Genomic DNA, 26,066 nt, shown 5'->3' with positions numbered 1-26,066 from the left:
GTCTTCATCAGCTTCGCGTCGAGTCTCGTGCACTCCCGGCGGTCAAGACCTTCGTACGGGCTGACCACGTGCGAGAGCGTGTTCTGTCCTTCTACAAGTACGCTGCACTGGAGCCCGCCTTCCGAGCTGGCATTGAGGCCGCCTGAAGCCGGCTCGGCGGCTTGCTCGAGTTTGTCGTCCCTCCTGACGGCGAAATGTCGACGCACCATGGCTTCCGTACGCCTTGCCTCCTGTCTGAGACACCTTGTAGATCTCACTGACGAAGCGTGGCCCTCAGTCGAGGAGTTCCCGTTCATCCGCGTCGACGCGTTTCACGGCGACCCGGCAAAGGTCAACCCGTACACGGGCAACGCACCGCATTTCTACCTGTTAACGCACGCTCACACGGACCACATCAACGGTGAGTCGCCCATTGCGCGGTCGGAAACCCCAAGTGGAGCTTAACAGCTGACTGGATTGCCTGATTCTCTTCCGCTCCCTCTTCCCGAATCCACTCCACATAGGCCTCAACTCGCCGCAGTTCCAGGGCCGCATCTATGCCACCGCCATGACGAAGCAGCTGGTCCTCGGCACGATCGAGACGGCCGACCGCGTGCGCTACGCCGAGCTAAGCGGCACGATCAAGCGCCGGTACAAGTTCCTCAACTTGCGCAAGGCGGGGCCGCGAGGCAAAGGATCGGCCGGAGACAGGATTGTGCGCGTCTTTTACAGGTCCTTTGGTCAGGAGGCTGGCGCTGACGGCCTGTCCTCATGTAACGCCTGCAGCAAACGATCCCGCTCAACACGCCTGTCCAAATCGGCGCGCCCGACGGATCCGAGGTCACCGTCATTGCCCTCGACGCAAACCATTGCCCCGGTTCATGCATGTGCATCTTTTCTCATTCGTGCTCTTTCCCGACAGGTGCTGATCCGTAGTCCCCGCACGCAGGTACCTCATCGACGGCATCGTCGCGGGGCAGCCAAAAGCCGTCCTTATCACGGGCGACATCCGCATCGAGCCGCACGTCCTCGAGGCGCTCAAGCACAATCCGCTCGTGCAGCCGTACCTCCCGCGACTCGTCTTTCCACGTGGTCCGGGGGCACCGAGCGAAGACGAGCGGACGGAAACGAGGAAGGTGCTCGACCGGATCTACCTCGACACGAGCCAGATTGCCCAGGAGGACGAGTATGTCACCAAGGTCAGCCCGAGAGTCCCTCGTCTGTCGTGTCTCGGCGGCAAAAGTCGCGGGCACCGCCTATGTAGGGGTTGCTCGTACCTGACCGCTTACTTCTACAGGAGGAAGCTTGCGCCGGTCTCGTCGAGCTCATGGCGCAGTACCCAAAGGACACTCGCTTCTTCATCAATGCCTGGACGCCGGGGTACGAAGACATACTCAAGGTTCTGTACAAGACCTTCGGCGAGCGGGTGCGTCTTTCTCGTCTCCCGAAGAGCGCTCGTCGGAGCTGACCGTTGCTGCGCCTCCGCAGATCCACGTCGACTGGTACAAGTACGGTCACTACACGTCCGAAGCCTTCCGCGCTGGCGAACCGCTGCTCGCCGAGCTCTGCACGAGCAGCGCCTTTCCCACGGCTGCCTCGACCTCCTCAACCACCGTCAACCCCTCACCATCGCTGCACGCCGGTCCTCCCGCCGCATCGACCTCGTCCGCCCCTCCTCCACCTACACCGCTGCGCTTCCACGCGTGCGAGCGCCGCTGGAAGTGCGACCACGTGTGGCAGGACGGTCTCGGATGCTACGAGTGGGACGACGACCACGTGCCGTTGCTGCACGGGCCGAAGAAGCTCAAGCGCCCGGGGAGCGGCGAGGTCCTCTCGCGCGAAGAGGGCGCAGAGGGCCGCGTCGTGTATGTCAACCCGTGCGAGATGCCGAGGTGGAGGTGGGACGCGTACAGGGCGGAGACGATGGACAGGTTCCGGAAGGGGTCGGCGCTGCCGGAGGAGCAGCGGGCGCGGAGCGCGCAGGGGCTGCGGCAAAAGGCTGGATGGAAGGGAAAGCGCCGCGCGAGGGACGAGGACGGCGAAGACGAGGTCGTCGACTTACCGAATTCGCTCGTGCGTCTCTCTGTTCGCGTAGTCTCGTGAGCCCATCCAGCTGACGTCCCAAGGCATGCAGATCTGCCCGTTGGCGCGCCACTCGTGTCGGCCCGAGCTGCAAGCGTTCGTCGCGCTCTTTCGCCCGCAAAGCCTGTACCCGCTCACCTGCACCGACGACGACCCCGTCTCTCCCGCGCATCAGTACCAGCTTCTTCCCAAGCACTTTGGCTCGCTCCTCGCTCCGGGCGGTCGCGAGCAGCTCGAGCGCGAAGCACAGGCATACGTCAAGCAGGCGTGCAAGCGGTGTAAGCTCCGCGCGGCTGTCGACCCGAGCTCGGCGGGCCGCACCCAGCTTGAAGACGAAGGCGACGGGCTGCGCGAGCCGGCGTGGCTGCGCGAGATGAACAGCTCAAAGAAGGGCATGAACATCGAGGGTGGGTGGGACGTCCTCGACGAGGTGTGCGCGTGGGTGCTCCGGCTCGAGAAGGGACAGCGGTCGCCGAGCGTCGTGCCGAAGAAGCGCCCGCGGCCGCCGACCGATGTCGTCGAGTTGACCGACACAGACGACGACGCGGCCAGCGCAGAAGCCGCACACGACGGGCCGTCTGCCTACATGCCGTCGTCAAGCTCTGACGTGCCGCACGGGCGCCCGGCCAAGCGCGTGGCGCGGCAGCTCTCCTATGGCGCGTCGAACGGCGCACTCGGGCTCCAGTTGAAGCCGCCAGCGGAACCGCAGCTCCCGCCATACGACTTCAAGAGCCTCCCTTCGCCCTTCCTTGAAGCCGCACCTCCGAATGATGAAACGCCCGAGGTGGCCCAGCACCGCTCGTCCGCGCCGTTGACGGTGCCGACCCACCGCAAGTCAGTCACGTTCAACACGCCCCTTCACTCGGAAGGTCGGGTCCCGCCCATCGCAAAGGGCAGCCGCGTCCAGCTCCTCCCTTCTTTCCAGTCGAGCACGTCCACCCCCTTCGTCGCGCCTCTCGCTACCACTTCTGCCTACGACTCGTCCTCGTCTGCGTTCTCGCCCCTCGCACCTACTGTCGCTCCTGCACCCACCGCCTCCACCGCCGTCGCCGGTCCCGTCACTCACCCCTCGCCTACGACCGCGCCGTACCGCCGCCGCATGATTGCCGCGCTGCACCGCAGCCTGCGCGGTCTCATTGGGTCCGACGGGCGTATCGAGCCGTTCAAGCCGGGCGACCCGCGCTTGCAAGGGCGTCGCGCGCTCGGGAAAGAGAACGACGACGAGCGGGAGAGGCCGTCACCCACCTCGTTCCAGACCGTGTCGGCGAGCACGAGCCCGTTGCAGCCCTAGATAGACACGCTTCTCTGCCCTTCCGTGTTGTCGTACATCTCTCAGTCCTTTGTCGTCTCGTCTGTGTTGCCTTGCGTCGGAGATAGACCAGATCGTCCTTGTGAATTTCGAACGTCAGACAACAATCTACAGAACGAGCACAAAAGCTTGTGCGAACGACGATAGAGCAAGAACGAGACGTGAGAAGGGCAAAACTGGGGTGCTATGCGAGGAGTACGAGACCGGCAAGGAACGAGAAACGGAACGAGACAGAAAATTGAACGGAAACTGAACGAGGCTATGCAAGAAAACACGACGCATCACCACAGCGAGCTGATATCGAACGGGCGCATGTCGGTCCCGCCACGGCGCGGGCGGTGCAGCGCGACCGACCGCCCCTTGACCTTCTTCGCGGCAGTTTCCTCGTCGTCCGACTCCTTCGCGGCGCTGGGCTCCCTCGCCACGGAGTCCGCAGGCACAGCCAGCAATGATACGACAACCTCTGCACCGCCGCCCTCCTTGACACTGCCGCTCGCGCTCGCGCTCGCGCTGCCGTCGGCGCTTTCGGCGCGCAAATCGCGCCGCTTCTTCGGTACGAACCACGGCGAGTCCAGGATGAGGGGTAACTGTGGCTCGCGACGGTCCTTGGGCAGCGATCCGAGCTTGTCGGGCACCCAGCGTGGGAAAGAGTCGAGCGGCGGCGGCGACGGGAGTCGCGCTGTGACGCTGCTGCCGCGCGTCGAGGACGTGGTCGATGCTGAGGTATAGACCTCGAGCCACTTGGGCGTCGGGCGGCCTTTTCCTTTTCCGCCGGTTACGCTCACGGCGGGAGAGCCGGAGCGCGAGGCGGGCTCGGCGCGAGAGCGAGGGGCGCGGCCCTTCTTCGCTGGCAGGCGCGAAGTCGAAGCGACCGAGGCGTCCGATTCCGCTGCACATTATGAGTCCAGTGAGCCTGCGCACTCAGTGGGGCAATGAATGAAGCAGCATACCAGGCGAGGCAGAGCGTTTGATGCGCTTGCGAGCGGGTTGAGAAGGTCCCTCGTCGACATCACGCCTGTCCGCCCAGAGGGCACGTCAGCGTCGTCCCACGCAGCGGAAAGCCAGAGAGCGACACACTTCTTCCCCTTGCCCTTCCAATCGTCCGTAACCTCCTTCCACCAAGCACGCCACCCGCTCTTCTCGTCGTCCGGGATCTGCTCGTCGCCGCCGCGCGTGATCATCCGCACGGCCGTCACGTCCTTGAGCAGGCCCTCGAGCTGCTTGCCCGTCGCGCGCGGGCACTCGCGCTTTTGCGCCAGCTCGGGCGCCGCCGCGTCGAGCTGCGCGCCGAGCGGGCCGGGCGTCATGGCGAGCGCGAAGAGGGCTAGCTTGGGCGTCGTGAGCGGGTACGTCGGGAAGCGCAGGAGTGCCGTGATGTGCGTGTAAAGAAGCACGGTGTTGAATACGCTCGCGGCGCGCGCCGACCACTCTTTCGTGTTGATCGTGCGCTGAAACCGCTCCTGCGCGAGGTTGAACGCCTCGAGGTCGTCTGATTCGCTCTGGAGCTGCTCAAGCACCGCTGGGAGGTTCTTGCCGAATGCGCGAAGGGTGTCGTCGCGTTCAGGCTCGACTTCGGCCGCAGCTGTAAATCGGAGGAATGTGAGCTCAGGGTCGCATCCTTGGCTTGGCACCGGATACGCACGCTGAATGAATTGATCTGGGGGAGGCGTCACAAGAGCAGGCGGTGGAGGCGCAGGCGGGACCTGGGTCAAAAGCGGACGCGAGGTGAACGAGTCGCGGGATTGCGGCGGCGGCGGGCGCTGCTGCGGGCGGGCGAACTGCAGGCCAGACGGCTGCTGCGAGGCGGGGCGGTTGTAGAAGGATGAAACGGGGCCTGGACGTGCAGAAGAGCTTGGCCGGCTGCGAATAGAGCGAGGTGAGCGAGCAGACGATATTGAGAAGGCGGCTCGGACGCACAGCATGGCTTGGAGGTTATCGTCGAGAACTGCAGTCGAGTCGTAGCCATCCGCACTGCGGATGAAGCACGGTACGTCGGGCCACAGGTGCCTCGTCGCGCCCGCGGCAATGTTGAGCGCCTCGAAGACCCGCACGACATCGGCCGGCGGCGGAGGTTGCGTGACCTGGGCAACGCCGCGGAGGTAGGTCGAGATGGGCAGCGAGGCATAGGTAGCGAGGACAAGCGCGACCTTGTCGGGCTGAATGGGGAAGACAGGTGCGCCGAGCGAGCGGCAAAGGGTCGAGAAGACGTTCCAGTCGGTCCAGAGCGAGTTGCGCACGATGGCGGGCTGGGCATTATATGCGGACGAGACAGCCTTGCCGCTCTGAATGTTGAGCTGCTCTGCATTGGCAACTGCAGAGTCGCAAGCCGAGGAATGTCAGCTCTGACACGAGCGGGGCGCCGCGCGAGAAGAAGAGCGCGAGACGAACAGGTCTGAACGACATTGCGCATGGCCTGCAGCGCCTGCTGGACGCCCTCCTGCGAGGAAGAGAGCAGCAGCTTGCTCATGGGCATGCGCTGGCCGTGCACAGTAGGCGGAGGGCCGGGACGAGGGGATCCTGCCGGCGTCGAGCTCTGGGCGGGAGACTGCCACCTGCGCGGGCTCAACAAGCCGGTCAGCTGGGTCCTGTCTGAGGTTACACTGCAGGGGGCGTGACGCACCTGGGCGGCTGAGCGGAAGCGGGAGGACGAGCAAGGGGCGAGCCGGCGAGGCGGTGCTGCTGAGGCGGGATCACGCGCTGAAGCGGGCGCGCGAAACCTGCCGGCTGGCCGTACGAGCCGACCGAGTTCGCCGCAGAGCTGTGCACGTGGCTCGAGCCCTGCACGGGCGCGGAAGGCGCGGCGGCGGGGGCGAAGGCGGCGAGTGTCGAGGGGTCGGTGCGTGGTGCGTCTGCAGCCCTGCCTGGGCCGAGCGCGTGTACGTGCGGGTCTATCCGTGCGCCCGACATGTGTGCACTCGCGCCTTGCGCTTCAGGCGGGCGGAAGTCGCGAGCGAGCGAACGGTCGAAGCGAGAGGACGAGTCGGCGACAGCTCGCGCAAGCACCGGCAGCTCCTCGCGCTTGCAGAGCTCCTAGGTACCTTGCAGCATTACTAGTACCGTGTGTAGTCTGTCCGTCAAACTCACGAGGATCGCGCTGCCGTCACTCGGCAGGACGGCGCCCTCGAACATCCAACCTTCTCACCCGGACTGATGAGGCGCTCCCTCGTTTCCACTGCTCTCCGGGCGTGTACTTCTAGCAGAGATAGCTATGTGCTGATCTCGTCGAGACCCACCCGCTCGCATGAACTCGCCGCGCTGCGATGTCCTCGCTTGGCCACGCGCGATGTCACGCGCCGGACGAGCGCCGAGCGCAGCCATCGCCGTCACTTCGACCTGGAGTGCGCTGCAGCGTCTAGGTCATCGTCCCAGCTGTAAGAATCCGTCTCGCGCCCCTCATTCTGCCCTGCGCCTTTCTCATCGAACGGAAGAGGTCTCGACAGTGCCTCTCAGTATCTCGAGGGCTCGGACGCGCAAGAAGCGTGTTGTATGGTTTCCTATGCCTCCCATAGGTCCAAGATTCCAGGTACGCAACGGCAAGCAGGTCGTGAGCACCTCGGCGCGCTGCGACACAGTTTCACATCGTGGCAATGACATGAGAAGGTTCGGCTTCGGGAGACGGTTCTCAGCGCAGCAGAACCCATTTCGAATGGGGCGATGCACGGAAGCGTGAGGAAGAGGCTGCACAGCGCCTTGGACGGAAGTGGCCGGGCGTCGGGAAAGGTGTGCAAGCCACAGCAGAGTTAGCAATGCGGGATTGGGCGGATCGAAGCACAGGCGCGCCAACGCGGCTTTGCGCAGAATCTGCGCACTTGACAGGCTCAAACCGAGAGATGTGATGCGCTGTCGCAATAGAAGAATAGCGCACGGCGTGAGCTGGACCGTCGAGAGGGGGTGTGCACTCACGGGCCAGGCTGGCATGGCAAACATCCGCGACGTGGCTGCTCGACGGTCCTGAGCGCGCGACGGCGAGTTTCACAAGCATCCGGGAGGCTTCTAGCGCAGCCAGCACCTTCGCCAGAGCTCTGTATCTTGCCAACTCGAGGTGCACCCCACTTTCATCACCCCACAGCTCGGGCGCAGCAATGAGACCGCAGGAGGAGGTCGACGCGGCGCAAGCGGGGAGCAATAGTGTCTGTAAGCCCTGTCAGCATGCAAGCGTCCCCACAGAGCGTGGGAGAGGCGAGGGGAGGAGGTGAATCGTGTCCAAGCCAAAGGTTGGTCTCCCCCTTCGCACCCGTTCGCGCGTCTTCGCAGCGCAGAGACCCACGCAGACGCTCGTGCAGGTCCACGCTCTGCCTGTGCCACCGCTAGAGACGCGCCATGGCCCCCGTCAACGACTTGCGCACTCGGTTCGACCTCTTCGGCGGTGTCGAGGAGCTGCCCCCGTCCCTCCGACACCGCCCCATGGCCCGCTCAGACTCGAGCGCTTCGTCGACCGAGTCACCCGCCTCGACCTCCGAGTCGGACGAGCCCGACACGGCTGCGACGACGCCCGGGCTCGACGAGGTGCCGCGTCCGTTCAAGTTTCCGGGCGAGCAGTGGGCGCCCAACGTCGTCGAGCCGAAGCAGGACCACGCCGATTTCCTCTGGGCACTCAACGAGGAGCCGCACCGGTCCCGGCGAAAGGCCATCATGAAGGCGCACCCTGAGGTGCGTTGCAGTGCTGCTGCTCTTGCGGCGAAGAGGCCGTGCACTTTTAGCTACACTCGCTGATCATGCTCTCTGACACCGCACACAGGTCACCAAGCTCATGGGGCACGAGCCTCTGACGAAATACGTCGTCCTCTTCGTCACGCTCGTCCAGTTCAGCACGGCGTTCTACCTGCGCGACACGGCCTTCTTCTCGTGGAAGTTCTGGCTCCTCGCTTACGTGATCGGCGGCACGGCCAACCAAAACACGTTCCTCGCCGTGCACGAGATCACGCACAACCTGGCGTTCCGCGGCGTGCGCGCCAACCGCCTCTTCGCCATCTTTGCCAACCTCCCGATCGGCGTGCCCTTCGCCATGATGTTTAAGCGCTACCACATTGAGCACCACAAGTTCCTCGGCGAGGACGGCATCGACACGGACCTCCCCTCGCGCCTCGAGCTGCTCGTCCTCAAGACCGCGCTCGGCAAGGCCTTCTTCTGCTTCTTCCAGATCTTCTTCTATGCCCTCCGCCCGGGCATTGTCCGTCCACTCCAGCCGACTCGCTGGGTCGCCATCAACGCGGCCGTGCAGCTCTCGTTCAACGCGCTCGTCGTCAAGACGCTCGGGTGGAACTCGATGCTGTACTTCCTGCTGAGCAGCCACATGGCCGGTAGCCTGCACCCTTGCGCGGCGCACTTTGCGAGTCTGCTTCCTTCTTGCCTGCGCCGTGAGCGTGCTCTGACCGCTTTGCTCGCGCAGATCGCCGAGCACTACCTGTTTGAGGGCCACGACCAGGAGACGTGGTCGTACTACGGCCCGCTCAACATTCTTTGCTACAACGGTACGTAACGTTCAATGACACTCCGTCAACATTGTCTCAAGCATCGCCGGGTTCGGAATGCTGGCCCGCCCGCTTTCGGCTCCGACGCCTTAGACCGCCTTTGTCCATCTCCGGGTTGCTGATCTGCCCTTCCCATGTCCCTCTCAACAGTTGGTCTCCATCAAGAACACCACGACTTCCCAGCGATCCCTTGGACGCGCCTGTGGAAGCTCAAGGCGCTCGCGCCCGAGTTCTACGACGTCCTGCCCTCGCACCCTTCGTGGCCGGGCGTGACGTGGCGCTTCATCACCGACTCGGACGTCGGGATGTGGAGTCGCGTCAAGCGCAAGAGCAAGAAGCCCAGCGGCGACGAGGGCGGCGGAGGCGAGGGCAAAATGGTGAACGCCGGTGGGCTCAAGGACGAGTAGAGCAAAGACACAGGCTCGAGGCTGGTTCTCCTCCTGTTCCCGCTTGCTAGATCTGTCGTTCCGTTCCCGTTGTTCCTTCTGTCCTTCCTCCAGTATCTTTGCAACACTAACACGCTCGTTACGTTTCATACAATCCGCAACGGACTTGAGGCGAGTGCGGCAATGGCTCCCGCAGCGGAAGCCGAGGGCGGCCAGCCCAGCGCAATTATCCAGATGTTCTCCGACAGACCGAGAGACGGGAAAGAGAGAGTGGCGAGCGACGTGAGGCCGGGCAGCACCGCACGCTCTTCCCGTTCCGCTCCCTTTACCTAGCCCCGCATACTTTAGCTACGCCGTGTTCCATCTTCTTCCTCTCGTCGACCGTTTCGCGTGTGCAACGAAAAGCGATTTGCATGCGACTCGGTGAACGACAAGCGGCTCTGCTTCCCCTCGTCCTCCTTTTCACTCGTCCTCCTCTTCACTCGTCCTCGTCTCCCTCAATCTCGTGCCCCTGGTCCCATTCGTCTCTGCCCGGGTGACTCATATCGCAGTCACACCCACCGAGCCCGCACCCTTGACCCCAGCGCAGCTCGACGCCCTCTTCCCTCTCGCACCAGCTCACCGCGTCGCCGATCTCGCGCCGCTCGTGCCACGCCTGCATCGCGCGGCGCGCCTCGTCGTACATCGGCTGGTCGCCGACGACGAGCTTCTTCGGGTCTTGCGCTGCGGGCTTGGGCTTAGCTTGTCCCGCCGCGGGGAGAGGGTCGCCCGCGGCCGCAAAGGACCCGTCAGGCTTCTGCCCGTACGGCGCGGGCGTTGGCGGCCTGGAGAGCGCGATGAGCTCGTGCTTGACGACGTCGTACGAAGGGAAAGAGGGCGGCGGGTTGTAGACGAGGTGCGAGGCGAGGTGCGAGACTTGCGTAGAAGAGAGCGTCAGGAGGAGCTTGCGCAGCGTCGAGCGCAGGTCGTGCAAAGACGGCTGTACTTCGAGGTGTGGGTCGCCTGCGAGAGTGGCAGGATTACCCAGCATGAGCCTCGGTCTCTTTGGGCGACGGAGGAGATACACTCGGCAACTCGCAACTCACTCGTGACGAACGTAAGGCGCCATACGCCCAGCCAACGCGGCAAGTGGTTCGCTGCGCGGTAGCGGCTCGCGAGCCTCGCAAGCGCCTGGATGCTGACCTTCTTCGCAGCGCCGACATCGGCTGCCTGCGACGCGTTGAAGACGTCGAGCCACTCGAGGTTGGGCAGAATGGTATGCGAGAGGCGGTCGATGAACGGGTCGGTCGCGGCAGGGGTGCCACCAATGCAGAGCATCGTCAGGGTCGCGGGCGCGAAGGCCAGCGCAGGCGTGACAATGTCGGTCGAGAAGCGGCAGCGATTGAGGTTGAGCTTCTGCAGTTGAGGCGACTCGCGGAACAGGTTTGACAAGACCTCGGTCGTGAGCTCCTTGCCAAACGCCTCGAACCAGCCCTCGTTGTCGTCGTCTAGCTGGCTATGCGAGCGCTGCCTGTCGAAGTTGACCTTCTCGAGGAAAGGTGCATGGACGAGAAAGCTTGCACCCGTCTGCGTCGGAGCGAGCCAGAGGATCGGCGTGGGGGAGCCCGCAAGCTGTACATGTTGAAGTGCAGGCATGTCCAGCGTAGGCGGGCCGTCCTTGAGTCCGCTGTCGGCGACAGGCGGCAGGAAGCGGTTTGCGCTGTCCGCGTGGATGCCTCTCAGCCAGAGCGTCTTGAGCGTCAACGAGCACTTGACGAGGAGGCCATAAAGGTTGCTGACGCGCACGCGGTAGAGCTTGATGATCTCGAGCTGGGCGAAGGACGGGAAGGTCGAGTCCATGAGCGACACACCTGGAGTTGGACCTCTGGTCAGAAGGTGCAACAAGGGGTGCATGATAGGTTGAGGCTGTGCACCGCTGAGTACGAGGCTGGTCAGGCTGCTCGAGGTGATTTGCGCAGACTCGATTGACGCCGTCGTGCTGAAAAAGTCTGGTAGCCTCGCGTCGCCGGGCGGGTCATACTGCTGAGACGTGAGTACGAGCTTCCGCAGCTGGGGGAGGGCGAAAAGGAACGGCGCGCCAGCCGGGAAGCGATCGAGCGATGTGAGGATCGACAGCTCGCGCAGGTTGACGGCGGAGAACTCGGCAAACTGTGGCGAGGCGAACTGCGGGTGGGTCACTCGAGCGTCGGCTTATACACGAGCGCGAGGAAGACACACCTGTGCAGCGAGCACAATGCAGGCGAAGAGCGGCTCGACGTCGTCGCAGTAGCGCATGGAACGCAAGTCCAGCTCGAGCTCGACGAGTGCACGTGCGCCGTCCAGCCTCGACACCTCCCTCAATATCTGCTTGCACACGACGGGAAGAGTCGACATGCCGACGTCGGCGACACCGTCATCGTTTGGGTCGAAGTCGAGAGAGAGGCGTTCGAGGTGGCCCTGAGCAAGTATCGCTTCGCCGTCGGTTTACCTGCTCATGATCGAGCGCGAGAGTACGAGCGCACCTGAGACCTCGCAGCGATGGCGCGGACGCGGTCGAGGGCGTTGAGGTCGCAGACGTTGAGGTCGTCGAGGCGGGTCCACAGCCTGCCGCACTCGACGATCGCCTTCCGCCACGACGTGCAGACCTGGCTGGTGAGCACGAGCGCGTGCTCTCCGCCTCCCATGCGGACGAGCGCTGCGATGTGGAGGAAGCACTCAAGGGGGACGCCCCGACTCGCCGAGCGGAAGAAGAGCCCCGCATAGCCCTCGGGCGGCGCGAAGACGGGCGCCACGGAAGGCTTGGTGTGTCCCATAGCCGGTCGCGCAGTGCTGGGAACTCTGCGAAGCGCGGGATGTCGTCGCGTCAAAGTGGCGAGAGACGCCGACGAGATGACGGTAGGGACGCACCTACACGAGGCGGACGCGTTGAGCGCAGAGACGAGGCTGCCCAGCTCGGAAAGGAGGCGATCTGCGCTCTCGTGGGGCTGAAAGACGCAAGCGAAAGGATCGAGACGCGAACGAGGAAGCTGAATGGCGAGACGGACGACGGACAGGAGACAGCCAACGCGATCAAGGTACGAACACGATCTGAGCGCACCGACTTGTACCGATTCTATACACGCAGAAGGCACAACATGTATGGAGGGAGAGAGCGAGGGAGTCGCTTGTTCTACAGACCTTTGTCGAGCGTCGCACTGAGCACCGCACGGATCGTGCTTGCCAGGTCACCCGTCCTGCGGACCGTGTAAGCCTTGCCTGGCAGCACCTTGGGCAGCCACGTCGTCTCTGCGCCTTCTCCGATTGCCAGCAGCGCGACGTGCACCTTGGAGTTGCGCGTGATCGAGCGGCGCAGGTCTTCGGCCGTGATCCCGTACCGGTCAAAGTTGGCGTCGGTAATGGCAACTACGATGTAGTCGTCTGCACAGGCGGTAGCGAGGCAGGTCAGTGACCGTTGTGCAGCGCCCTGCGAGACGAGAGCAGGAAGAGCGGCGCACCGGCATCCGCTTCGGCAACAGCATCCACCGCCTTGTCGAGCGCGTTGATCGTCTCGTCGCCCGGCCAGCAGTACCTGCGCATGCAAGAAGTGATCAATGAGGGTCGGACTCGTCGGAACCGAGCGGTGAAATGCCAGCGTACTGTGAGATCAACGCCATCTTCTCGACAATGCGCCACCGGTCACCTGGGTTTGACGGCAGCGCGTCGGCGCCGACGAACGGGATCTCGGCGCTCTCGCCTGAGTGCCCGACGAAGTCAAGGCGGTACTTCGCCTTGCCGGACGCGCTCAGGCGGTCAAACGCCTCGAGGATCATGACGGCTGCGAGTTGACCGCCGGTCGTCAGCGGAAATGAGCTTCAACACCAAGTACCGCCTGCTCGGCCGTCGCCGCTTGCGCGACGCGAAATCATTTCAGGGAGGAAGGCAGTTTGAGAAGGTCGCGACGTACCGGCCTCCAAGCTCCTCGCCATCCGCCCGTCCGCCTGGTTGCGGTACATCGACGCCGAGACGTCAAACACGAAGCGGATGCGCTTCGGCTTTAATTGCGGGCGGCCCATCTCGGGCTTTTCGAGGCCGCGGCGCTTGTACACGGTCGCCTCGCCCGTCAGGCCCTCGGCGAGTCGTTTCTCGTCCAACTCGCCCTCGACGACGCGCGTCAGCCAAATGCGCTCTTCCTCCTTGGCCTCCAGGTCTGCACAGGCATTGATTGGTCAGTCCGCACTTGGTGCTGCCGAAGCGTCATGCGGGCGATTCCGACGCACTTTCAAGGAAGGTGGCAAGCTGGTGCACGTGGGCCGCAACGTTGTCGTGGTACCGCGAGTACATTGACGCCTGCGCCGACGACATGTCGATTTCGGCAAGCTTGGCCGCGAGTTCGCGCCGCGCCATGTCGCGCGCGCGGTCCTTGAGCTCGTCCGGCACTTGCGCCTTGAGGCCGTCCGGGATCTGGTGGATGTCGTGTCCCTTGTACAGGCGCATGTAGCCACCCTGCGCGTGTCAAAGGGAGTGTCAGCAGACCTACGATGGCGGCGTGAAACGAAAGAAGGCGCACTCGTCCTCCGAGCCCAGCGGTCGACCTTCCGCCGGTCCCGCCAGCAAAGGTGTTCCCCCCATGATGTTCCTTACCGTCGTCCTTCCCGAACTTGGGCGGCTCGGAGAGGCTCGTGTCGCGGCCCTCCTTCTCCGGGTCGAACGCGATTTCCTTGGCGCGCCTAAGCTCTTCCGTTGGCAGGATCTGGCCCCTGACGGCGTCCATGCCGACAACGTCGACGCCGAGCTTGTACCTCTTCAGCACGGTCAAAAGCGCGTCGAGCGTCTCGGGGCGCGACACGTCGAAGTCGATGATGTTGCGCAGTGATTGCTCGAGCGGGTCCGACGGGAAGCGGCGCAAGTGCCGCACCAGGGCGAGCATCTCGCGCAGCGAGAAAGGGTACGACAAAGTGCCGGCCTGGGGCAAAAGCGTTAATATGAGCCTGTGAGAGCACGGAGAAAGACGCCGCCGACTCACCTCGAACTCCTTGCGCAAGTCGCGGAAAGCCAGTACAAGCGACTTGAGCAGCTGTTCATCCAGCTCGGGCGCAAGCTGCTGCAATACGCGCAGCTCCGACTCGGAATCCGGATTCGCGATGGGGAAGGTCGAAAAGGCATCGCCGAGGTGGTTTAGGAATGGGTTGCCGAGGAAGGGGAAGCCGGGACGGTTGCCGAGTAGGACGAGGCGGAAGGAAGGGTGCACGACGATGTCGTCTGGGGAGGCGCCTGGCTGTACGGACGGGCGGATCTTGCGTCCGTCGGCGAGCGTCATCTCGCCGCGGCTGGCGAGCGACGCAAAGACGGCGACGACGGGCGGGGGCGCCTTGTCGACCTCGTCGACGAGCATGACGCGGCCGAGCTTGACGGCACGCAGGAGAGGCGAGTCGACGTGGCGAATCTGGCCCTTCTCGATGTGGGTCGTGAACATCAAGGCTTGCGTGGTCGAGTCGCGGTGCAGCTGCGTGTACTCGCGCGGGCGGTCCAGTAGCTCTAGAAGCTGATCCGTCAGGCGGTTCTTGCCCGTGCCCTGGTTGCCGAGGAGGAGGACGTGTTGGCCCAGCTCGAGGTCGATTGCAATGTCGCGGATGTAGCGCGTCTGCTGTGCATTGTAGTGGTAGCCTTCGCCACGCGGGACGTGCGATGCGCCAGTCGGATCTTGCTTGGCGAGGTCGAAGCGCGCAACCTCGTACTTTGCGCCGTCACCGTCCGCGCTGAAGACGAGCGAAGTCGGCGTCACCTCGAGCGGACCGAGTGGCTTGGTCTGATCGACGGGAAGGCCAAGCTCGTCCATCAAGTCGGCGATCTGCTCGCGCTCCGTATTGGGCAGGAAGTCGACCAGGAGCGCGCGTTCGAGCAAGACGCGAAGGTTGTCGTCCGGCAGACGAGCGAGACGGCGAGCGATGCGGACGAGACTCGCCGTGCCGAGGCGGCGCGACTTACTGCCGGCGACCGAAGTGAGCTCGCGATAGCGTGCGGCGAAGAGCTCGAGATGGTCGACCAGATGCGGCGGGCAGCCAGCTGCAAGTAGAAGGGCGCGCTCCTCCTCCACGGGCATGGCGATCGACGAAAGCGCAACGAGGTTGGCGGCGACTTCCTCCGTGAGCCACTCGGTCGGTGCCGTCGCCTTGGTCGCGGTCGTGATGAGGCGAAAAGACGGGTGCACCAAGTCGAGCATCGTGTCTTGCTCGCTGTTCAGTCGCTTCGTGGTGAGCCTCTTGCCTTCCCACAGCTCGCCCTCCCGGTCGGCGATCAGGCGGGCCAGGGAGTTGAACGTCGGCCCGAGCGTGTCGATCCCGTCGAACCAGACGAGTCGGCCGGCCTTGGCGCCCCTGACGAGCGGCGACTCGTCCCAGGACGTCTCGCCGCCTACACCGCCCACAACCCGCCGCATCCACAGCTCACGACCGCCGAGCTCCTTGTAGAGGTGCTGCGACTCGAGCTCGTACCCGAGGAGCGAGGCGAAAGTGGAGAGGACGTGTGACGTGGATGCGGAGGATGACTGGACAGTCGGGGCGGACGGGATGAAGGAGATGTCGAAGGTCGAGAGAGCGTGCAGCTGGAAGAGCGAGGTGAGCATGTGGGTGAAACGCGGCGTGATGTGCAGGTCGTTTGAAGGCGCAGGTGGGAAGGCGGCGAGCGGCAGCGGGCCAGCGGCGACGTGCACGCTGACATCGGCGCAGCCAGCTCGGCTAAAGGTGACGAGCGCTTGCTGTTCGCTGTGACGCTCGATGCGCTCCATGCGCCAACCGAAGATCCCGCCGTCGTCCTGTCCGCTCAGCTGGACCTCGCTGATGTTCTCGGCCCAAGCGCCGAAACCGGCGGCAATCAGCGCCTCCTCTAATGCGCGTCGCGCGGGCGGACCGGAGTATGCGAGGGCGGGATGGGCGATGAGGAGGAGCGAGAAGAGGTCGGCGGGGCGGACAAGCGCGTCGTTCGCTGGGAGTGGGAAGACGGCGAGGAAGCGCACGAGCTTGACGAGCGTCGTCTGCGGGAAAAGCGGAACTTCGAGCTTCGAGTCCGCTGTGATGCCGGATGCCATCTTGGCGCCTGTGTGCACGGAGTGAGTTAGGGTCTGCAGCTGGGTCCAACCGCCAACTGAGCACGTACGCATCTCCTTCGCAATCTGAAGACTACTCATGACCTCTGCCATCTTGCTCACGACGCCCTCGACACCCTTCCAAGCCTCCTCGCCGCGCTCTGCGCGCAACTCGCCGAGAGCCTGACGCGCCATCACCTTGGCCGCTGCGACAGGGTCGACGTAGCGGGCCTGGAAGCGACTGCGGAAGGGCGGATCGATAGGCAGACCCGGGTACGGCGCTGTAACCGGCACGGTGAGCGCGCATCCATCGAAAGGTGCAGAGATCAAAAGTACGTACGGACGGGCACGCCGAGGGCGATGATGCGAAAGTCGGGATGTGCGGGGAGGAAGTTGGTCGTGTCTTCGCCGTTGCTGACCATGAGATCGTACCGCTTTGCCGAGACAATGTGGGTTCCGTCCTCGAGGTTCTGCGGCAGCAACACTATCAGCAAGCTGCTGTGTGCGCAAGCAGTAGCTCAGGAAGGCGCACCATCTCACGGTATTCGAGCAGGTTGTTCAAGAGCGGCAATACGCCGCGTTCGACGCGCTCGATGCCGTCGAGGACGAGGACCTTTCCCTCCTTTGCGGCCCTCACGGCGCCCGAATCGACGTACTCGAGCCGTCCGCCCGCGCGGATCTCGCGACTCTGCTTGAGTTCTCCCTCGCTTGTGTCGCGGTGTAGCGAGACGAGCTCGTACGGCGTGTTGAGGAGATGGAGGAAAGTGAGCGCGAGTCGGCGAGTGTAAGGTCCAGGCGACGTGAGCAGGAAGACGTCCTGACCTATGATAAACGGTCAGCCTGGGCAGTGCAACCAGTAGCGAGGAGCTGCACGTACGCAAGTCCCACTTCTTCATGAGCCAAGCGAGTTCAGCGACCACGACCGGGTCGTGCGAGTCGAGCAGCAAGTCCTCCCGGGGCAGGCGAGCCTTGTCCTCGGTCTCGTACACGGGCAAATGCAGCTTGTCGAGCGTCAGGTGGCCCAGCAGGGGCCTCGCGGCATGCTGAGCGTCTGCGGCTGAAGTGGGGCTTGCGGACGATAGCGAGCGAGTCACGGCTTGCAGCCGCGCTGCTGCTGCAGAGGGTTCCGATTTCGGCGACATGGCTCTGTTGCGCGGCCAGAGCTGGCGTCGCACAAGGTGCCGGAGCGGAAGCATGCCGACCGTTGCTCTCTCATCGCCAGCTCACGGCTCCGGCTTCTCGGCGACCCGGTGCGAACTCAGCTCAGCAGCGGCGACTTTCGGAGAATGACTTGCACAGACACGACGAGACAAAAAGAGGGGAACGCTGCAAAGGGTACCGCAAAGGAGAAAAAGACAAATGGGAGGGATGCGCGATCAGGGGGATATAGACGGAAGAGAGCGAGTGCGAGGACCTGCGAGGCGGCTTGTGCATCTACGAGTAGAACTGCAGAAGGACGATAGAGTCAGTAAGAGATGGATTTTTCGCGCTCAGCGTAGGTCGCCATTGATGCAGCGAACGCTCATTAAGACAGAAGCAGCGTACGCGGCGGTTCTCGTTCTTGCCGAACAGCTTCTCGCTGTTGTTGGGCACAATGATCGACAGGACGGCATCAGCGGGCGGAGATTGCGCAGGCGGCGATGGCGAAACAAAGTGGGATGAAGGGGGCGAGTCGAGGGCGAGTAACATGAGGCATCGTCAGAAACGTTTCTCTGCTCATCAAGGCCTCACGCCCATGAGAGCTGACGCACCGCATCTCGGGCAGCATGGATTCCTCGAGGAGGCGCAGGCGCTCGTCGAGCGTGTTGTTGACCGTGATGCGCGAGCCGTAGCCGGTCAGCTTGATCCCGCCGGGACTGTGCCGGCAGTCGACGTCACAAATCAGTCACGGCCGTCACGCTTGTCCGACGAAAACTCGACAGGGTTAATGGTAACGCACGACTTGTCGCCGAGCTTGTCGTCGACCTGGGTCTTGACCTCGAAACCAGCCTGCTCCTTAAACTCGCTCGCAGCCTGCTCTACCGCCTTCTTGAGCACTTCCTGGTCCTTTGGCCGGCCCGACACGGTCACGTCGGTCTCCATGAGGGTGAAAAGCGCCTGCGGTGCGGTTCGGGCGCACGATCAGTATGCGGAGACAGTCGAAGTGAGGCAGTGCGGAGCGGGACGGACCTGAAGCACGAGGTTCTTGAGCAGCTCCTGGTACTTGGCCTGGTCCTTGGTCGCCTCGCTGACCTTTGCCCGCGCCTCCTCAAACACCTTCTCGAGAAGCTCCTCGCGCTTCTCGAGCAACTGAAGTCGCGCCTTGTTGTTCTGGTTGGAGATGGCGCTGCGAGCGGATCAGAGAGCGTCATTCAGGCTGTTGAGGCGTGCGATTGAACGAAAGACCCAGAGAGTCCTCGCCCGCCGATCTGAACGCTTGGCGATGAGAACCGCGACACTCACATCTTGCGCTCAATCTCGGCCTGCTTCTTCTTTCGCTCAAAGGTGGCATCGATGTTGGCGCTCTCTTGCCGGACGATCTTGCCCTGTTGCGATCGGGCAAAGGCAGGTCAGCTCATGACCTCCGGAGTGACCGGGAGACAAAGACCCAGAACTTCGATCCTCCTGTCGCGCGGACGCTGGAAGGGGACGGTTGACGCACCTTCTCGATCGCAAACTCCTCGTCAGCCTTGACCTTGATCTCGCGCGCCTTCTCGAGCGCCTCCTGCTTGATGAACGCAGTCTGTCGAGCGCGAGAGTGCGGCGAAGGTCAGCCTGCAGGCGTCTGCGGTGCGCCCTCAGGCAAGTGCGACCGAGCAGTGCAGTGTCGACCGAGCAGTGCAGTGCACCGCCCTGGTCTGCAAGCCAGCGGCACGGCAGGGCGTCAGGCGAGAGACGGGACGCACCATCTTGCGCATCTCGCTGACGACTTCATCGTCGGTAAGTCCAGGCATCTGCGCATGTGAAAGCTAGTGTCAGTTACCTGGCCTGTGCAACAGCTTCGTGGCTGTAGTGACGCCGGGGTGCGAGCGGGGCGGTGCGCATGTGGTGGAGTGTGCACGCTGCAGCCAGACGAGCCGCCTCTGTTGGGCTGCTAGACTGCCTGCCCGCAAGCTGGACACCTGCAGAGGCTGGCCCGGGCAGACGCGCCTCTCTCGCGCCGTGTGTGCGTCGTCTCTGTCCTGCCGTCGTCGGGAGGAGATGACGAGGGCAGCACCTCCCAGGACCACGGCAAGGGCAGGCAGGGGGCGTGCAAGCCTAGAGTGCGCTCGTAGCAGCTAGACTAAGCTGCACTCACGTTGGCAGTGCGGCGTGAAGGGTGGAGAAGCGACCGGCTCCCCGCCGCAGCTTGTCGCGACCTCTTGGGTCGGGGCAACCCGCTCGTCTTCCGTCTTGCAGGCGTCTTCCTTGCGCTAGACTGTCGAAGAAGTTCACATTCACTCCAAGTGAGCTTTACGGCTCTCTGTTTGGCGCTGTTGCGCTTTCCTCGTCAACGACCTCCTTGCCTACGGAAGACGGACAGACGTTGGCCAGTGTTCTCCGACTAGTCTACGCCTCCGACCGCCCCCATGATTGTCGGAAGCGTCCACGCGAGCGACCCGAGAACCAGCACCGCACCGCACGCGAGCCTGATGCTGCGCCAGACGTACGACCTTGAGTGCGGGCGGGGATGAGCGACGGCACCCTCGGCTACCAACGCGAGTCCCTCGTCTGCTGACGGCTCGGCGGAGCTCACGAGCTGCCCTGTCCAGGTACAACATGGTAGTGACTGCCTGCACGGCGGCGAGCAGCTGAAGGTGGACAGCGCACCGGCTTGGTTCCCTCTCCCTGCGGCCCCGCAGGCGGTGGCGCGTTTCCCGACATGTTGGGCAGGTCCTTCATGGTCGGTGTCGCATACTCGGGGAAGAGCGTCTTGAATTTGGGGTGCGCGGCGTTCCAGGCGTGCGACTTGGATGCGAGGTCCCGCCGCTCGGCGTCGGTCGACTTGATCGCGCCTGCAAGTGGTGCGAGTGTTCAATCGTCAGTCAAATTCGGCAACGACTTTGCACGGCGCTAGTGACCGGTGCGCATCGAGTCCAAGAGACGACGGCAAGACTCACCCGTCGTGATTTCATCGCTGAGCATGAAGCTCAGCAGCCCCACGAGGATCGTCTCGACCGACCACGCGACGTTCCAGGACCCGGGGTGGAAGTTGCTCATGGATGTGCCTGTCAGCAGAGCGCTAGTCAGCGGCGAAAGAGCATGTCGAGCAGGAAGCAAGGCGCACAGATGGCGGTATTCGGGGCGAAACGGCCTGACGGGGTCATCATCTTGAGTTCAGGCGGTGCGAACGGGTAGTCCTGTATGAGAGGAACACGTTGGCGCTGATGCGTCTGGAATAGCGAGAGGGAAGGTTCACCTTCGGGAAAGTCACGACCACCCAGTACTCCCCTCCTTCGAACGGTGTTTTGGGCGGGCCACGGAAGATGCCGTGCCACTCTAGAATGCTGTACGAGTGCGGAGAGTCGGTTAGGCGTCCCGAGCACCAACCATCTTGTCCTGCTCCTGACGGTGCGTCGTCGCGGGAAGAGTCCGAGTTTGCGGCACGCACTTGGTTTCGTTCGGCTTGGCCCAGATGAACGGAGGAGGACCTTTTTGGAAGGCGGCGTGCTCCTTCTGCAGGCGCTTGATGGCCATTTTGGATGCGCTCATGCTGGCGAAGTGGGGCGGTGCTGAGGGGTTTGACAGACGAATTGGGAAGCAGGAAGAGCCGAGCCGGGCAAATTCGAGTATTCAGACGCTCTGACAGTGGATTCGAGGCAGTATCGGCGCGACAAAGTGTTCGGAGCGGAAGCAAGAGGAGTCGGCGAACGTTGTCCTCAGCACACGCGCGCTTCGCTCGTTCTAGAGGTTGGACGAAGCTTGCAGGACTAGGATGAGCTCCTTGCTGTCCAGCGGGCTCGTCCAGACGGGACTCGTGCGCTGCCTCCTCCGTGTCTTCGTCCTCATCGCTCACCGTCCGTCTCGCAGATCCTCGCCTCGCCTTACCTCCTGCCAAAGGGCGTGCGCTTGCTGCAGAGCTTTCTGAACACCCAGCCGAAGGGAGCACGAACGCCTGTGCACGCTGGCTCGAAAGCAAGACCGCGACGCCCTCCTCGCGACTCTCCCAGGCTCGCACTCTTTCGCTTGTTCGTCGTTGCGCTCGGCGTTTCGCTCGCTGTCTTTTCGGCGCTCTCTCCACCTCACGTACGTCGCGCAAAAGGTCCTCAAATGACGCCGCGAACTCACCCGGTCCGTCCGCAGAACCTCTTCCTCTCACTCTCGCCGCCGCACTCGCTTCTGTCGCGCCTCTTCCCCCTACTCCGCGAGCCCGTCGACATCCGCCTCTCGACCGAGCTCCTCACGCAAGCCTGGGCGTCCTCGGTCGCGCGCCCGCTGACCGACAACGAGCTCGCGCTCGCGTCGCGCCTGCAGACGCTCGACGCCCGCCTCGCCTACATCGCCTACGGCGCTGCGCCCCTCGTCCAGTGCGCGTGGTGCCGCCCGCCCGGGACCGCGAGCGCCGCAGGGTTGCTCGGGACGGACTACCTCGCTGCGATCGCGCCGGGCGTCGCGGTCGCCTACCTCGCGGCGCTCGCGGGGTGCGGCCTGCTCCTGAGCGGGAACGGGAGGGAGAGGTGGAGGAAGTGGGTCGTGATGGCGGTGCTTGCGGCGGCGGTCATGGAGGTGTGGATGCGGCTGACGTGGGATGGCGCGCGTGGAGGAGTCGCAAAGAAGGTCACGATGGTGCGTCACCCGCTTCTTCCTTCCGTACGAGAGGCGTCTCCACAGACCCTGACGCTCTGCTCTTACAGCTCCACTCGCAGCTGCATCTTCTGCGCACGCTCTTCTCCGCCGCGCTCCTCCTCATTTCATACCTTCTCCCCGCTGCGCCTCTCCCGCCACCCGCACCCTCGACATCTTCCCTGCTCGGCCCGGCACTCGCGTCCGTGACGCAGCAGACCGAGGCGGTCCTGCACCGCCTGCGCGCCCTGAGCGTGCAGCGCATGGCCGTGCTGCACCACGACGCCTACCGAGAAAAGGTGCGCGCCGGCTTTCAACTGCTTTGCTCTCTCACCGGCACTCACTCAAGTCGCATGCCCGCAGATTATGCGCTTCTGGACCGTCGCATCTGCCGAGTCGGCGCTCGCGCGGCAAGACCCGGCCGTGCGCCAGCTCGTGGAGGAGCAGCTCAGGGGCGAGGCGGGCGCGAGCGAGACGTTCCGCGCGTGGCTGGACGGGGCTATGGGCCCTGTCGGAGGCTCGGAGGAGGAGAAGGGGCCGCAGCAGGCGGGAAGAGACGCGGGAGAGGCGAGCAGGGAGGATGAGACGCGAGGGAGCAGGCAGGGAGGGAAGTACGGGCCAGGCAGCGGTGAGGAGGACAAAGAGAAGGTCCCACTCGTTGCGTGATTTGCCATGGCAGTGGTCTACGTGTACATGGCGCTTCCAGACTGATTGCCGCCAACTGCACCGAGTGCTCAGCCGAGAGTCGCGCAGCAGAGTGTCATTGGAAGCGCTGTGCACTGCTATAGGACGAGTCAGGATCTACAGAGTGGCGTTCCCCGACAGACTGCACGGTCGAGTCGCGCGGTGGCGAGGTCAAGCCGGCAGACGACTCGACGGCCGGCCGAGGAGAAGGTCGCACCGCCTCTCGTGCCTCGCTTCGTCCGAGCGACTCTTGCAGAGCTCCAGCCCACGAGTAAGCCCGCTCTCCACCGCCCAGGACAGTGCAATACCGCTGCAGCGATTCGGGCCACTCGGCTCGAGCGTGACGGGGGCAAAAGGCAGAGCGACCAGGCCAGCGCCACCTACGCCAGCTGGAGGGACGCAGCTCCCGTACAAAGATGCACGCCTACTCTTTGCGCCCTGCCAGACCCCTGTCGCGCCGTTTGTTTGAGCGGAGACAAGGCGCTCATCGCATTCACTCTCGTCGAGGGCATTCTCCCGTCCTCGCTCTTCTCGCTGACCCGTTCCTTGTGTGTGTGCCCTTCCACAGTGTCGGGATTCAACCCCAACGCAGGCTCGTTCAACCCGAACGCCGGCTCGTTCGTGCCCGGCGGCGCCCCCTCCTTTGTTCCCGGGCAGCAGTACAACCCGTACGGCGCGCCTCCCCAGGCCCAGCCCGGCCAGCAGCAGGGCGGCAACCCTGCCGACTACTACAGCCAGTATGCCGGCGGCTACGGCGGCTACGGTCAGTCTCGACTCGACGCTGCCTTGTCCGTTCCGTCGGTTTCCCAGCTGATCTCGTCTCGCCTTTTGCCCGCAGGCCAACAGCAGTACGGCGGCTACCCGCAGCAGGGCTACGGCCAGGCCCCGCAGGGCTTCGGCGCGCACGACCCGTTTGCCGCGCGCTACAACGGCCAGGGTTTCGGCCAGCCCCAGCAGCCGCAGCAGCCGCAGACGCGCGTGTACGAGCCGCCCGTGCGCCAGCAGCCTGCGGCCTCGTCTGGCGGCGCGCCCTTTGTCCGCCGTGAGGACCCGAACGCCCCCGCCCCGGCAAAGGCGCCGACCATGTCGCTCAAGATTGGCGGCGGCTCGTCTGCCGCCAGCCGCGACCCGGACGCCAAGCCCGCGACCGTGAGCCTCAAGATTGGCGGCAGCAAGCCCGCTGCTGGTGCTGCGGCCGAGAAGAAGCCCGCGAGCGCGGCGGCGAGCTCGGCGGGCGGCAGTGCGGCAGGCAGCAAGGCGGGCACGCCGCCGAGCACCAAGCCCAGCACGCCCGTCGCGGGCAAGTCGGCGTCGGCTGCGCCTGCTGCGGCCGCGGCCGAGAAGAAGGCGGACAAGGTCGAGGCGACCAAGGCCAAGAAGGAGGAGGCGAAGAAGGTCGAGGAGGTCAAGCGCGCCGAGGCTGACAAGGTCGCCGAGGAGGTCAAGGCCGTTGCTGATGAGGAGACGCTCGCCGACCTGTACGGCGTCGACGACGGTGCGTTGTCGAATTCGCGCCTTCAGCGACATCACGTTGCGCTTCCCGCGACATCACGTTGACCGGCTCTCCGCGCGCAGTCAAGGACGTCAAGCCTCACCTCAACATCGTCTTCATCGGGCACGTCGATGCGGGCAAGTCGACGATGGGCGGCAACATCCTCTACCTGTGTGGCATGGTTGACAAGCGCACGCTCGAGAAGTACGAGCGCGAGGCCAAGGAGGCCGGCCGTGAGAGTTGGTACCTCTCGTGGGCGCTCGACTCGACCAGCCAGGAGCGCGAGAAGGTGCGTCATCTACCTAAACCCTGCGTGTGCGGATGGAGGGACTGACTGTGAATTCGAAAACAGGGCAAGACCGTCGAGGTTGGCCGCGCCTACTTCGAGACGACTGCCCGGCGGTACACCATTCTCGACGCGCCGGGCCACAAGAACTTTGTCCCCTCGATGATTTCGGGTGCCGCGCAGGCCGACGTCGCCGTCCTCGTCATCTCGGCGCGCAAGGGCGAGTTCGAGACTGGGTTCGAGAAGGGCGGTCAGACGCGCGAGCACGCCATGCTCGTCAAGACGGCTGGCGTGTCCAAGCTCGTCGTCGTCATCAACAAGATGGACGACCCGACTGTGAACTGGGACAAGGCGAGGTGCGTTGCCTTCGAGTGGGTGCTCTCCAGCTCGCGCTAATCTCGCCGTCTCTTCCGCAGGTACGACGAGATTGTCGGCAAGCTCTCGCCCTTCCTCAAGGGTACTGGTTACAACATGAAGACGGACGTGACCTTCATTCCCGTGTCGGGCTTCACCGGCGCCAACATCAAGGAGTCGGTCGACCGCAAGCTCGCTCCTTGGGTCGAGTGCGTTCCGCAGCACTCTCGCTCCTCTTCATCGCATGCTGAGCCTATGCTGATCACGCACTGCACTGCAGGGGCCCGCCGCTGCTCACGTTCCTCGACGACCTGCCTTTGCTCGACCGCAAGAACAACGCGCCGCTCATGATGCCCATCTCGGAGAAGTACGCCGACATGGGCTGCGTCATCGTCGGCAAGATCGAGTCGGGCAAGGTCCGCAAGGGCCAGGACTTGCTCCTCATGCCGAACAAGACGCCCGTCCAGGTCACGGCCATCTACAACGAGATGGAGGAGGAGGTCCCGCTCGCGCTCTGCGGCGACAACATCCGCGTCCGCCTGCGCGGCATCGAAGACACCGACGTCAACGTCGGTTTCGTTCTCACCGACCCGCGCCAGCCGGTTCACTCGGTCACGCAGTTCGAGGCGCAGCTCGTCATCCTCGACACGAAGAACATCATCACGTCGGGCTACGGCGCGGTCGCCCACGTGCACACTGCTTCGGAGGAGGTGACGCTGTCAGCACTACTCCACTACTACGACAAGAAGACGGGGCGCAAGTCGAGGCGCCCACCGCAGTTCGCGAAGAAGGGTGAGCTTTTGTCCACTTTCCGCTCTGTTCCTCGCGCCTTTTTCGTTTTTCTATCTCTTACGCCGTGTCGGACTGAGTCTGAACAACCGCTGACGCACTTCGCTTCCACCTCGCCGCTTTCCGCTTCACCGACGCCGCCTCTGACCCTCATCGCCGTCACTCGCTTCTTCTCCACCGCTTACTCGTTACACAGGTATGAAGATCATCGCGCTCATCGAGGCGGCCGGGCCGATCTGCGTCGAGACGTTTGCGAACCAGCCGTCGCTCGGACGGTTCACTCTACGCGACGAGGGCAAGACGGTCGCGATTGGCAAGATCACGAAGCTTGTCGAGCGCGTCGAGGACCTTCCGGACGTCGCCAAGCTCCAGCTCGACGCCGCGGCCTAAGTGATCGTGAGCTGAGGAGGAGGCGGCGGCGGAGGAAGAACGAGAAGAGGATCGAGGTTCTCC

At 64.0% G+C, this 26,066-nt stretch overlaps 8 protein-coding genes across 8 annotated transcripts; 3 read left to right on the top strand and 5 right to left on the bottom strand.

The window, feature by feature from the left end:
- Positions 1-194: 194 nt before the first annotated feature.
- On the top strand, positions 195-3,352 carry JCM10292_005116 (uncharacterized protein; the record flags this gene model as incomplete). Its single annotated transcript, XM_076646015.1, has 8 exons — positions 195-216; positions 278-400; positions 504-694; positions 766-866; positions 929-1,178; positions 1,277-1,405; positions 1,468-2,052; positions 2,114-3,352. 8 exons carry the CDS (start codon positions 195-197, stop codon positions 3,350-3,352), a joined length of 2,640 nt encoding a protein of 879 aa, XP_076508294.1.
- Positions 3,353-3,651: 299 nt separating this feature from the next.
- JCM10292_005115 (uncharacterized protein) lies at positions 3,652-6,277 on the bottom strand (the record flags this gene model as incomplete). The annotated part of the gene is made up of 7 exons (XM_076646014.1): positions 3,652-4,259; positions 4,321-4,385; positions 4,448-4,952; positions 5,013-5,230; positions 5,288-5,681; positions 5,759-5,922; positions 5,991-6,277. The coding sequence occupies 7 exons, from the start codon at positions 6,275-6,277 to the stop codon at positions 3,652-3,654; spliced, it is 2,241 nt and encodes a 746-aa protein (XP_076508293.1).
- Positions 6,278-7,690: 1,413 nt separating this feature from the next.
- Positions 7,691-9,248, top strand: JCM10292_005114 (sphingolipid delta(4)-desaturase family protein; the record flags this gene model as incomplete). Its single annotated transcript, XM_076646013.1, has 4 exons — positions 7,691-8,020; positions 8,109-8,699; positions 8,760-8,841; positions 8,992-9,248. 4 exons carry the CDS (start codon positions 7,691-7,693, stop codon positions 9,246-9,248), a joined length of 1,260 nt encoding a protein of 419 aa, XP_076508292.1.
- A 457-nt stretch (positions 9,249-9,705) lies between these two features.
- JCM10292_005113 (uncharacterized protein) lies at positions 9,706-12,019 on the bottom strand (the record flags this gene model as incomplete). The annotated part of the gene is made up of 5 exons (XM_076646012.1): positions 9,706-10,229; positions 10,313-11,077; positions 11,141-11,375; positions 11,445-11,663; positions 11,729-12,019. 5 exons carry the CDS (start codon positions 12,017-12,019, stop codon positions 9,706-9,708), a joined length of 2,034 nt encoding a protein of 677 aa, XP_076508291.1.
- Positions 12,020-12,375: 356 nt separating this feature from the next.
- On the bottom strand, positions 12,376-17,408 carry JCM10292_005112 (uncharacterized protein; the record flags this gene model as incomplete). The annotated part of the gene is made up of 11 exons (XM_076646011.1): positions 12,376-12,623; positions 12,701-12,774; positions 12,843-13,020; positions 13,150-13,392; positions 13,463-13,688; positions 13,753-14,148; positions 14,209-16,277; positions 16,338-16,547; positions 16,607-16,736; positions 16,799-17,088; positions 17,144-17,408. 11 exons carry the CDS (start codon positions 17,406-17,408, stop codon positions 12,376-12,378), a joined length of 4,329 nt encoding a protein of 1,442 aa, XP_076508290.1.
- Positions 17,409-17,700: 292 nt separating this feature from the next.
- VMA4 (H(+)-transporting V1 sector ATPase subunit E) lies at positions 17,701-19,199 on the bottom strand (the record flags this gene model as incomplete). Its single annotated transcript, XM_076646010.1, has 8 exons — positions 17,701-17,712; positions 17,812-17,845; positions 18,018-18,122; positions 18,206-18,363; positions 18,436-18,592; positions 18,709-18,791; positions 18,908-18,988; positions 19,152-19,199. 8 exons carry the CDS (start codon positions 19,197-19,199, stop codon positions 17,701-17,703), a joined length of 678 nt encoding a protein of 225 aa, XP_076508289.1.
- A 778-nt stretch (positions 19,200-19,977) lies between these two features.
- JCM10292_005110 (ubiquitin-conjugating enzyme E2) lies at positions 19,978-20,937 on the bottom strand (the record flags this gene model as incomplete). The annotated part of the gene is made up of 6 exons (XM_076646009.1): positions 19,978-19,989; positions 20,056-20,240; positions 20,346-20,453; positions 20,513-20,585; positions 20,645-20,732; positions 20,837-20,937. 6 exons carry the CDS (start codon positions 20,935-20,937, stop codon positions 19,978-19,980), a joined length of 567 nt encoding a protein of 188 aa, XP_076508288.1.
- Positions 20,938-21,160: 223 nt separating this feature from the next.
- On the top strand, positions 21,161-26,003 carry SUP35 (translation termination factor GTPase eRF3; the record flags this gene model as incomplete). Its single annotated transcript, XM_076646008.1, has 12 exons — positions 21,161-21,202; positions 21,256-21,471; positions 21,529-22,011; positions 22,080-22,307; positions 22,372-22,636; positions 23,261-23,455; positions 23,531-24,187; positions 24,268-24,473; positions 24,537-24,826; positions 24,887-25,033; positions 25,105-25,616; positions 25,810-26,003. The coding sequence occupies 12 exons, from the start codon at positions 21,161-21,163 to the stop codon at positions 26,001-26,003; spliced, it is 3,435 nt and encodes a 1,144-aa protein (XP_076508287.1).
- Between the last annotated feature and the right edge of the window lie 63 nt (positions 26,004-26,066).

This window comes from Rhodotorula paludigena, assembly GCF_050403205.1.
Source record: "Rhodotorula paludigena JCM10292 DNA, Rt_paludigena_JCM10292v1_ctg3, whole genome shotgun sequence".
Taxonomy (NCBI): Eukaryota; Fungi; Basidiomycota; class Microbotryomycetes; order Sporidiobolales; family Sporidiobolaceae; genus Rhodotorula; species Rhodotorula paludigena.
Note: the sequence above shows the minus strand (reverse complement) of the source record. Positions and strands in the feature narration are given on the sequence as shown.